The sequence below is a fragment of the Rissa tridactyla genome, chromosome 5 (assembly GCF_028500815.1).
Source record: "Rissa tridactyla isolate bRisTri1 chromosome 5, bRisTri1.patW.cur.20221130, whole genome shotgun sequence".
Lineage (NCBI taxonomy): Eukaryota > Metazoa > Chordata > Aves > Charadriiformes > Laridae > Rissa > Rissa tridactyla.
In genome coordinates, this window is record NC_071470.1 from 12,319,482 (window position 1) to 12,331,389 (window position 11,908).

The 11,908-nt window shown below is 48.8% G+C and overlaps 2 protein-coding genes across 2 annotated transcripts in view; one reads left to right on the top strand and one right to left on the bottom strand.

Annotated features, from left to right (window-relative positions):
- Positions 1 to 6,076, top strand: part of SCFD2 (sec1 family domain containing 2) — a 208,187-nt gene extending 202,111 nt beyond the window's left edge. The window contains exons 8-9 of the mRNA XM_054202188.1: positions 119 to 238; positions 4,255 to 6,076. Coding sequence (XP_054058163.1) covers positions 119 to 238; positions 4,255 to 4,347 — 213 coding nt within the window. The 3' untranslated portion in view covers positions 4,348 to 6,076. The remainder of the gene's footprint in view (positions 1 to 118; positions 239 to 4,254) is intronic.
- A 1,465-nt stretch (positions 6,077 to 7,541) lies between these two features.
- RASL11B (RAS like family 11 member B) lies at positions 7,542 to 11,581 on the bottom strand. The gene is made up of 4 exons (XM_054204250.1): positions 11,430 to 11,581; positions 11,274 to 11,330; positions 10,017 to 10,093; positions 7,542 to 9,159 (listed from the first exon to the last, which is right to left on the bottom strand). Exons 1-4 carry the CDS (start codon positions 11,560 to 11,562, stop codon positions 8,692 to 8,694), a joined length of 735 nt encoding a protein of 244 aa, XP_054060225.1. The 5' UTR covers positions 11,563 to 11,581; the 3' UTR covers positions 7,542 to 8,691.
- Positions 11,582 to 11,908: the final 327 nt, after the last annotated feature.

The following is an 11,908-nucleotide window of genomic DNA, read 5'->3' on the forward strand; positions in this document are numbered from 1 at the left end:
ATTTCTTTCTTGAGCTTCCTCATTAGTCTTCCTCCAGCAGCTCAGGGAGCCGATCGCTGTTAGTCCATAGATTTGGAGCTGGACTGAGCAACAAATAATGCTTTCCTTCATTCTACAGGTGAATCGCCCTCACCCTGGTGATCATCCTCTTCTGATCATCTTTATGGTTGGCGGAGTGACAGTCTCCGAGGTCAAAATGGTGAAGGAACTGGTAGCAACACGCAAACCCGGTACCCAGGTAAAAACAGCTCTAAATGTACAGTTCCTATCTTAACAAAGACTAAGAAAATTCATCAAATAATATTCCCTATAGCACTGGTACCAAACCTACATGAAGCCACAGCCACATGGACAGGAACAGTGGTAGGATTTTGCTCTGAAACATCTGTAGGCAGCAAGTGCTTAGGCACCAAGAGTCTGTTTTTTACATGCTAGAGTCAGCGATGGAAGTTCAAACTCGGGCTGGAGAGTCCAGAACAGACAGGCGTTATTCTGAAGGAGCTTTCATCATGTCTCAAAAGATTCATTTCTTGGTATTCTTTGTAAACAGAAACATTTGCTGTCCAAAAGGCTACAGGCTCCCTGGCAGCGCATCTACAGGACATAGTCCAGGCATGCGCAGGAGGAGCCTGCCAAGGGTCTGGGTACCACCTAGTGATGTATCAGTGGTGATCCTGCAGACAAGTCAGTTGGCATTGCTGAGGAGCAAGATCAATTAGCCTGGATAGAGCTGCACTGGTTTCTGGTCCAGGCCAGGTATCTCTGATAGGTATCTGACCGCTAGATGCCTTAAGTAGCCTGAAGCAGGTGACGTGGAGGAAGCCCCAAGTCTCTGCAGCCCTTGGATGTGCTGTCGGCCTTCTAGAAGGAGGATGGCTCCCATGGTGAAGCTTCAGTAACGTCCATGTGGCTGGTCTTTGCCTCTTCCACTCTCTGGCAGCAGAACTTGATTAGAGCAGCTGCCATCCGAATGGAGTGGGGAGGGAGAGGAGGAGGACGGATGGGCTGTGGTGGCATGCGAGATGTTAAAAATCAATGTTAACTGTGGAGGAGCAATCAGGTGTCTGCTGAGTAGTGCAGATACACAGGGTAACCTAAAAAACTGCAAAGAAGTGCTGTGTAACCGGTTGTGTCGTAAACATAAATCTAATTTCCAGGGTGGCTTATAAACATCTTGTTTTCGATTCCTATGGAATGCAGTTTTGATTAGTGAGAAATCGTTAGCAAAATGGAACCAACCAAAGGCTGAGCAGCCCCTGGGTCTGACATGTGTTTTCCACGTTTCAGATGTCTTTACTAGGCAGTCTCAAGCAGCGTTTTGCAAGATGGAGTGCCATTTTTAGCGATGTTTTTTTGATCTGATAACACGTTTCTCCCCAATTAGCCTATTGCTAATCTCTTCAAAACAGCGCATAAAATTCTTTCCCATCTCGAAGGGACACATTGCGTTGTGACACACTGATGGACAAGTTAATCCGCACCCGAAATGTATTAATACGCCCTGAAAGATAAGCAGAGGGTTAACACGTGAGCTGGTTGAGAACTATGCAGGGAGACTTTTGACTGGCTTTCCAGAGGGACTTGGGGCTTGACAGTGGTGACATGGGATCTGGTGTTGCTTTGCTTGGGCTTAACCCCGGCAGCAGGTCACCCTCTGAGGCAGATTCCGAAAGAATTTTAAGCTTTTACTGCATCTTGCCCTTTGTCCGAATGTGCTGTGTGAGAGGTGAGAGGACTCGGGGCCGGGGGTGGGGAGAGGCGGGAGGAGGAAGAGAAAGAAGAAAAGAAGCAGTTGTGCAAGTCTCTGATACAAAAAAAAGTTTATGAGTTTGTTGGATTTACCTGGATTTCTGCACTGTAGCTGTGAATATGTGCCACCTGTTTGGGATTATTCTCTTTTCAAAAAGCCAGGCGTTTGTCTAACTGGAGCCAGCATTTAACAGAGCTTTTTTTGTGGTGTTCAGGCAACCGGGTTCAGGCATCGGGGGAGCACTGGCCTCCCGAGTCCCTTCCAGCCAAACAAAGCCCTGACTTTTATACTAATTATTGGCTCTTGGAGAAATGGAGAGACGTGTGGGTGCAAAAATAAAGAACTGAGGAAAGTAACAGGAAAAAACTGAGAGGACGCACTGATTACTTCAGCAGTTGTTCGGAGTTGAGGCAAATGCCATTTCAGTGTGGAGCAGGAGACGCGTGTTTCCATCCACAGCACTGCTCTGCATCCGAATATGAACAACAAATTTATTTCTCATGGAGGAGCGCAAAGGAATACAGCGTTTCCTACGCATCATTTGGGTTTGGATAGTGGCAAGTAGCTCCCCTAACCTAGGTGAGAAATATCCTACTTCCAGTGGAAGAAAGTACCTTTTTCTTTCCCACCTTAATCAGGAGAGTTAAAAAGGGGGAAAGAGCCTGAGTGGCTGTTTCACCCTCACAACCTGCACAGCCGTCTGCGTGGCTGTGGCCAAGGCAAGCAGACGGACAAACCCCTCCAGATGCACCGTCAGATGTTCTCTCCATCCTTCCCTGCCCTCTCCCGAGGGGGAACTGCCCCTCGCAGGGCGGTGGGTCGGGATGGGAGCTCCTCCATCTCGGCTGCCATGGCGAGGGGTAGCCCTTCGGGTGAACAAGGAGGAGGTCTGCAAAGGAGATAACACTGTCCTGAAGAGACCTGCCTGGAGAAGAGATGGGCGTCACTTCTCTGGGCAATTCCCCCCTTCTCTGTAAAAACGAAGGAACAAATATTCACATTTATCCTCCCCTCAATGAGCCCTCAGAGATATTGGGGGGCAAAAGGGGGCAGTCCCACTGTATTTCAGTGCATCCTTTCTCAGACGTTAAAGTTGCAGCTCTCATTTTTCTCTCTGAGATTGCTATTAGTTGCAGAAATCCCCTCGGGGCACAGCGGTGGGACTCCCAGAAGAAATTGCTTTTATCTGGCAGTGGCTATTGTTGATGTTTGGCTTGTACACCCAAAACCACTTGGGTAACGTGTCCCCTCGTGTTTTTCAGAATTAAGCTGCGTGATAACAAGATGAGCACACGCTGTGCTGTGGTCTGATTCTCACGTAACATAAGTAAGACAGTGTCAGCCTTTGGCATCTGCAAATTACAGAGTTTTTCATCCATAGGAAGGAGACGAGATAATCAGTGTCAGTTTGCCGCAGATTGTGTGGGAGGACAAGGGAAGGGGAGAAGCGAGGGGGAGACTATCATCAGTACAGAAGGGATCTGTAGTAACTTAACTCCGGATTCCTTTCATTATTTGAAGTGAAAAGATGAAAGAAAGAACAACAAAAAAAGCTGAAGCGCGGCACCGCCGCACATTTAAGCCTTGCGATGAAAAACGCAAACGGTTTGATCGCTGCAGCGGGAGAGGGACGCACGTACTCCCGTGTTGGTGCTTGTCCTGCTTCTCCTCGGATTTGCACCGAAGAATAAAATTCATGTTCAAGTGGGCTGGTAAGATAAATGTGCCCCCACGTCCCTGCCTGCAGTCCGGACCCTACGGACACTGCTGAACCTGGGGCTGCGTAAGACCCGTGTCCTACAGACCCTGCCTTGCCTCCACGCAGCCAGACCATGCACGCTTGCTCCGTCCTGATAGCTTTGCCCTGCAGAGAAGACTTCACTTAATAAAAACAGATACCTGCCTCGAGCAGGGGGTGTATCGTGGCTGTAGTGAGCGATGGTTTCATTCATCTGACCCGTCTTGGGTTAAAAATTTGAACAAACAAAAGCAAGAGCATCCTGACAGTGCTTGAGGTTGAGCCTTGGTCCTGGTGTGCGGAATGGCCTGTCCCTGTTCTGAGCAGGGGCTGTAGGTCCCTGCAGCAGGTCTGTGGCGCTCACCTTAAGCTTCAACTGAGAGGAAACAGCCGTCACTCAAACCTGTTCTACAGGAGAGGAACCCCCAGCTCCATCAGCTGCTGCCTCGCAGTGAACGCAATGGCAGTCACAACAAATCAGCGGGTAAGACGTGGGTAGAAACGAGTCAAAGCACACATTCATTAAGAGTACAATGCTACCAGTCATTATGCTCCTTAAAGTGATTTAACTACAGTGATTAGCGAGCAGAGGGTTTCACTGGGCAAGTTGTATTGCCCTGCCAGTGAACGCCAGAAGCGCCCAGGCCGTGTGTGGAGCAGGGAAGTGCTGGGTGAAGCAGGCAGCTCCTCGCCATGGCTCGTTAGTCCGCGAGCAGCCTCGGGCCCCTCCATTTTCACTTGTTGTTTCTTCTCCCCCTTCTTTCAGGTACTGGTGCTCTCCTCTGCGCTCCTGACACCGCGTAGTGCCATTGAGTCATTGTTTGCCCCAGACCGTCTCCAGCCTGACACCGATATCTGAGGAGGGAGGATCTGTGGAGAGGATGAGCGCGTGCCTCAGCTGGAAACATCACATCCCTGCTCTGTCACCCTTCCCAACAGCCTTCCGAAAAAATGGCACGTCCCCTGCTGCAGTTCGGGCTGCAGCGGGGTGAAGCAGCCGGGTATCTGGCTGCAGGGAACATGTGCAGCTCGCAGGCAGCTCTCCAAAATGTCCCAGTCGTCCAGCGACAACTCCCCCTCCTTAACGGTAACACCGTGCAGTGCCGGATCACCCTGGCCCCGCTCTGCACGGCCAGGGTGATCGCTTGTAATAATTCCCGAGAAAAGGAGCAGCCGAGGACCGGGTGATGCTGAATTTTCCCGCCCTGAGCAGTACTTTTCTCTCTTGAGTATTCCCGATGGTTTCGGGAATTGCTTCTGGCGGGAAATGCCGCTGAGGGAGTGAAAGACCAGCAAAACCCACCCTCTCTGTTGTGTCACCTTGCGACACGTGTGCCTTATACAGCGTGAACCGCCTCTGCTCTTACTTTGTCCCTCACCCCAGGGAGGTGACGGAGCACAGCCCTGCCGGAGCAGCTCCCAGCCCGGTGCTGGTCTCCCAGCGTCCCGCAGGGGCAGGGAAGCAGAGCGCCAGGCCCAAGGGCCGGGTTACGTGGTTGCTTCTCTCTCAGCTTCCCCTCTCCTGCTCTAGTTTCTCCAGCCCCAGTCGCGGGAGAAAAGCCTGTTTCTGATGGCACACTTCTCTGCGGGTTTACGCAGGGGGACATATGGGCTGTGATGGTTTGATGATAACCCTGGAAGAATCCTCCCCTCTCATGCATTTAAAAAAGTAAAAGAGGAAAAAAAAGGAAAAAAAAAACAAAGCACGATCCCATTTTCCAGAGGCCGCAGCGACAGATTCTTTCTTGAGCTACATTTCTGAACAGCCTGATTAGAGAACAGCTTTTATTTTTAATTTATGATTGTGAAAGAGCTGCTATCAAATTCAGTTATGTAATTTTTCCTTATAAAACTTTGATACAATCTGTGATAAAAAAGCAGCAGCCAATAGAGATTGCGATTGCGTATAGCGCCAAGACTTCCGAATTGCAGCCTAAAATGGTGGAGCTCTAAAGCTGCATCCTCTTGCTTTCCTCCAAGGGATGCTAAGACTACTGCTTACGCTGAGATGAGAATGTGAAATTAGAAGTGACATTCACTCTGTCATAGCATTCCTTACTATGCCAAAGGAATAGATTAAATGGGAAGTAGCTTTTTAGCCTTTGTTCACTAGCTAGCGTAAGTAAGTTCTCTTAAATGTTTATAATGGTCTTCAGAAAAGGGTACATTTTGATTTAAACTCACTTTTGAGTGGCTGGAAGGAAACAATGGACCGATTATAAAGCATGGACAATGTTGCCTCTATGGAAGTGAGATTTATAGGAATGACTATAGAATGGAACTTTGTGCTATAAAAAATGAGAAATATTATGAGATGGCAACGTTAAAAGCTCAAGAAATAGCTTGAGCAGAGCAACTGGAAAGCAAATAACCAGTCTCTTGCTTTCTTTTCTGCCCTTCCTTACTGTTTAATCTCAGAATATGGAAGTTGTGTAAACTCTGTAATCAATAAAGCAATGCTCTTACAATGCTGAACCTCCTCCCTCTTCTCCTTCTCTCCTAGTACACAGGGCTACGCACGCCAGGATGGCGTATTCCTGAGATGCCCTTTCCTTTTCCATTATTTGTTGTCCCTAAGAACCTAGACCTTCTGGCCTGGGAGGTGTCCTAGAGGGGTTTCCACACGCTGCTGGTAGCAGAAAGGCTGTCCTGCATCCAGTGGCCATTACTGGCCAGTGAGTTCAGGTTCTCACACCTCTGAGATGCTGCTGCTTTCCTGAGATGATGGAGCCTGGCAGTTGTGGCCTTCTCTCCCTCACCTGTCTTTCATCAGATGCTCTCAGGTCTCTGACTTGGCCATCTGGGGACATACTATATAGGATAACAAGAAGGGGGTGAGTTTAAGCAGACTCTGGTGCTCTTGCACTTTCCACAGGTCAAGCAGTTCCTCTTCCCAAGGCAGAGACTAGTTTTTCAAGTCATCATCCTCCCCCCAACACACACTTTGGAGGAGTCTGTTCAGCCCACGGGGCCACAGCTGTGGCAATGGATGGTGGGACTCAGCTGCTGTCTCAGACTCAGTAGCTGAAGAGATGAAAGGAGATGGTCACAAGAGCCTGCTCCTCTTCTAGACCAAGACCAGAGTGAAGACTTTTCGGTGACCCTAGTGTAATGGTTAGCTCCTTAGCTGTAGGAAGTATCTACACATAACATGTGCTCAGGGAAAAGGCTGGGGGATGAGAGGTCTCCTGCATGTTGCACGTGAGCAGGAACGGCCCAGAGAAGGCTTTGCTTGGGCAGGTGCAGGACATCAAGGAGCATCTAAGCCCTGCGTGTGACACTAAGCAACATTCAAAAGGTGCAAGGAGGAGAAGACACAAGGCCACCTTTGGCAAATGGGTTTACTGCTATATTAATAACCTAAGCAGTGTTTGGTAATAGGCTCAGGCTGGATGGCCAAGCTCAATTTTCTTCCTAAGTCTAGTCCTAAGTCACTTGGCTAATAACTCATGGTCAAAAAGCTTATCATCATCAGAACCTTGTCAGGGCTTCCCTGCTGCGTGCTGACCGGGTGAGCCCGTGTGGCGGTCACCCTAGTCCCAGCACAAACATCCTCCTCAGGAAGGCTTTCAGTAAAGCTGCTTTAAGCAATGAATAAAATGGCTGGAGCCTTGTAGAAATTTGATTGAGTTTTTCATTGTCATGTGACTCAATATATAAAGCTGTTTCGGTGTTGGGTTTGGTGCCTTTTTAAGAACAAGAAGTCACTTAAAAGACTCGGCCTTCTTCCAGATTTTGACCCATCTTACATTTCTTACTGGAGTTTTTTTGACAAGGGGAGATAAAGAATCCCATTTTAATTTGAAAGGTCTCTGCCTTATTCAGTTCCTCTTCTAAAAGGCTTTCTTAGAAGGAAGTTGTAAAGCAGTTGTGAGACCTTCCCCCCTCCCGTGGTTTATGCTAATAAACCAAGAGTAGAGGCAGGAAAGGCTTTTGGACTCTTTCTGCGGTGTACGTTAACTGCCCTGAGAAAACTCTTACTTTGTCTCAACCTTTCACGGGTTATTGCCCATTGTTTCTCACCCACAAAGAGCACACAAGCAAACATGCAATTTAAAAATTTAATGTCCAACCAGGCAGTAAGAATGAAAAGTCCACTCCCCACGAGGAGTAACTGTACACAAAATAAATAAGTTACAGTTTAAACAAAAGCACAACTGGCTTTTTAAAGTGCATGTGTATAAGGCCTTTAGCCTATGAACTCCATTGGCTCAATGTAATAAAAAAAAGAGTTTTATAGAAGTCTGCCACACATGTTTGAGGATGACCAGGGACTGGCTCAGCTCAGAACAAGCCACCAGCTCCATTGCCTGGAGCCAGCTGTGTTTCACACCCGGCTGAATGACAGCCACGTTCCTCCTGTGCCCATCACACAGAGAAGCATCTTACACCAGCAGCTATCACGGACTATCACTCCAACTCCACGCTCGTTCCTCAGAAGCTCCATGTTGGATCATTTAGTCTGGACAGTACTTTTTTTTTTTCAGACAGTAAAAAAAAACCCCACAAGTTATTTGTAATTAGATACATTTACACCCTGTGGACAATAGTTTTGCATACAAGGAGTCTGGTCAAGTTGTCAGAAAGAACATGGCTAGTAAAAAAAAAAGAATCCTTGTTTACAGTCTTGATACCCAATCGTGTCCACTTATTTTACACTTATTTTTACAGAATGATTTCGTGTTTGCTTATTTGTTTTGAAATACATGGGGAAGTGAACAGTTCTACTGTGCAATAAAATTAAACGGATAACATCATGCTGTCCTTCATCCAAGTGAAAACAAGACTCAAGTGGTTACTTCTGAACAGTGAACTGCAGGTCAGGGTGCTTCCCTGCTCAAGTACGAGTTGAGAGTTACAGCTAAAAAGTTGCTTCTGCACAAACATAAAGTCAAATTTGTCCCATTGGAGAAAAGGCAAACTGAAGGCTTGGTTTCATTTACCAGAAAGTTCCTTTTCCAAACGAAAATACTAGTTCTACAAGTCACATCCTAGAACCATTTCAAGAGTTTGGGGGTTCCCCCTCCCCTTTTCCAATCTGCCACTGTTCCTTTTTTAAGCAACTGCTTGTTCCCACAGCCACGCAAAAGGCTACCTGAACCATCCTTCTTTCCACAATGCCTCCGACTCTACACGTGCCAGTGCTAAACGCCCCAGGGTTCAGTCTCAGGCTAAACATTGCGAAAACCGAACAGCTCCGCTGTCAAACAGAAGTGACAGTCCTCACTTTGGCAGACAAAGCTTGCTTAAACCTCCTCTTCAGGTCCTGCATGTTGGGCGATTTTGGCCGTGGAATGAGGGAGGTTCTCCTCCTCTCGGGGGTGCTGGTCACTTGCTGTTTACTGACTTCTTTACAGAGGAGATGGAAGGCATTGAAGACATCATTGTAGTTTTCACTGACAGATACTTCGTAGAACGTACAGCCCAGCATGTTGGCCAGCTGAAGTCCGTGCTGAGGCTCCACCTCTTTGATGTGCAAGAGATCAGCTTTGTTTGCTATGATGACGACGGGGACCGCATTTCCTGGATGCAGCTGTCGAACATGATGGTAAAGGTGACTGAGTAGTTCATAGCTCTTATAGTCTGTGATGGAGAAGACAATCACCAGGGCGTCTGCCCAGCGAATGCATCTGTTCAGCTGCTCATTACAGTCCAGGCTGTGTTCATGGATCTGAAAAATGAGAGGTCTCAAATTAGATAGCTGAAGTCGTGAAAGATTAAAGAAACCTGTCTTTAAAAGCCTGTAAAGCCAAATAACATTTTACAGCTTCAGACACATATATATATATTTGCATTTCACATTGCGAGTGCAAACTTAATCTGAGCATGGCGAATAAACGCATGTTGATTCAGCTGTGAAAAGCTGGAATTTAACACTGGAGTTTGCTATACTCAAATGGAAAATTGACCTGAGTAGTTCTGCATGCAGAGAAAGACTTTGTAGTTCTACAGAATGGGAAATTAACTGGCTAGACAGTAAGTCTGGGGAAGCAAAGATATGAGCTGGAAACATTTAGACCTGGAGTGTTGCCCAGTTCAAAAAGGCAACAATCCAGCATTACTCAGGTCTATACATTCAAAACTTTAACTTGTGACACACTAATGAGCACAGGCACAGTACAGCAGGCTTTGCTCTCCAGCACACACAGTCATGAAGCTTGTTGGGCTCGTGTGGTCATAACGTTTTCTTCCACATGTACCTTATTAGACATAAAACCAGAAACAACTCTGTGCAAGTGTTCCCAGTATACAGAAACAAGGCACTGAAGTAATTCAGCCATGCAAGAGTAACGGGCCTCCAATGTATAAATGATTCATCAAAATAGTGATTTGTTTTCTTTTACTACCAGCGTATTACAGGCACGTAACGCACCTGGCTTCACCGGTGATAACAAAAGTTACAACCTCTCCCACACAGAGCACCAGCCTCTGAAAGGGACCGTAACAAGATGCTGTGCACGAAGGGACAGACACACACACAGAGATTTAGAGTCGCTTTGGAGAACTGCGTGGCTGCATCTGGCTCACCTGAACGCCTGGAGTGTCTTGCACTTGAATAGCCAGCATCTCCCCATCTATCTGGATGTGCCTGCTGTAGAGATTACCTGACAAGAACACCAACAGGTTCACAAGAACAGCCACCACTCCACAAACAGACAAATGACGCTTTTGCTGTCCATTAGTTGTACAAAAAAAAAATAAGAGTTGTATCGCCATTTATAAGGTGAGGGACCAGTGTTGTAAGGGTTTTTTTGTGCGTAACAATATGTAAATTTATGACTTTGCTAGAAGCCTGGGATTTAATCTTGCATTTACTTGTTTTGGAGCATGGCATTTAATATTGTGCAACTTGGGACTTAATCACTGCTTAAAGACTGTCTTAACTTAGATGACAAAGGTAAGTGTGCAAAATAACCAGCTATTACAGCAAGGCAATTTTCTTGTCATTCAGCATTTCTCCACTTCAACAAACCATTTTTCTGAAGAGCTTTCTGCTGCCTGACCTATTTGTTGTGTTGTTTGGGTTTGGTGTTTTGGGTTTGTTTGGTTGGTTTTGTTTTTTTTTTAATTTCTTTGACTTTTTCAAGTCACTTCTTCAACCGAATGCTGTATATTTTACATTGCCAGGAGTTTAGACTTCCCACTGTACTACACTCAAGCAAGTACATAACATCACCTCTTCACTCTCCCCATTAAGCTGGCACTGAATTTAGCTGCTGGCATTCAGCTTGCCAAGGATAACAGCATAATGTTACGATTACGGAATGTTTCCTTGTTTTAGCTAAAAGACTTCTTCAAGGAGGGATGTCCTCCCCATACGAGGTCCGTTCTGCCGGAGCAGAGGGCGGTGCAGCGCACACACCCGCCGCTGGCGAAGCCGTGGCCGCGGACGGTGCGTTCGCCGGGAGCGGGATGCGCAAGGGAGCGGGGTTTAGGGGAGCTGCCAGCCCGCAGCACCTCGGCGCTTCGGATTGGTAAAAAAAAAAAAAAAAAAAAAACAAAAAACAAAAAAACAAAACACAACCCTTTGGAGGAGCCTACAGCCCCAGTTTAAAGTATTTTTAGGGGTTTTTTTTTTTCCCCCCTTTTTCGCTTGGGACTTGGCTGAACTCTGGGCTTTACACGCCGACTTCCAGCGCTTGCGCTCCCCCCGGGGTCGGGGGTCTCCCCGCCTCCGGTCTCCCCTCCTGGTAACACCCCCCCGCCCACCCCCGCCTCCCCACAGCCCCGAAGGGCCCGATCCCCAATCCCGGCGGGAGCAAAGCGGCGGCGCCGCTCCCCTACCTGCGTTCCTCTCGTAGTCGCCGATGAACCGCCGGGTGAGGAACCGCACCACCAGCGCTGCGGGCAAACACACACAGGCAACCGTTAGCCGCGCTCCGCACGTTGCCCCCCGTCCGTCCGTCCCCCCGTCGTCCCCCCCCCAGCCCCCTTCCTCACCGGTCTTGCCCACGCCGCTGCCCCCCACCACGGCGATCTTGACGAGGCGGGCGCGGAGGGGGGCGGCAGGGCCGCCCTCCCCGCCGGGCGCGGCCTCGGCGATGGTGCACATGCTGGGCTGCCGCAGGCGCATCGCCGCCGCTCCGCCGCCCGCCGACACCGCCCGCTGCCGCCGCCGCCGCCGCACGACGCTTTTGTGGCCCCCGCCCCCGCCCCGAGCCCCGCCCCCGCCGCTCCGCGCGCCAGGACACGCCCCGGACACGCCCCGACGGGCACAGCGCGGGGGGGGGGGCTGGGCTGTGGGCACCTGCGGCCCGCAACCGCGGCAAGCTGAGCCTCCCCGTCGCTCTTCCCCTTTCCCCTCCCTTCTCCCTTCCTCTTTCCCTTCGCCCTTCCCTTCCCTCTTCCCCTGTCCTTTCCCCCTTTCCCCTTCCCTTCCTTTCCCCTTTCCCTCCCCTCCCCTCCGTCCTTCCCTTTCC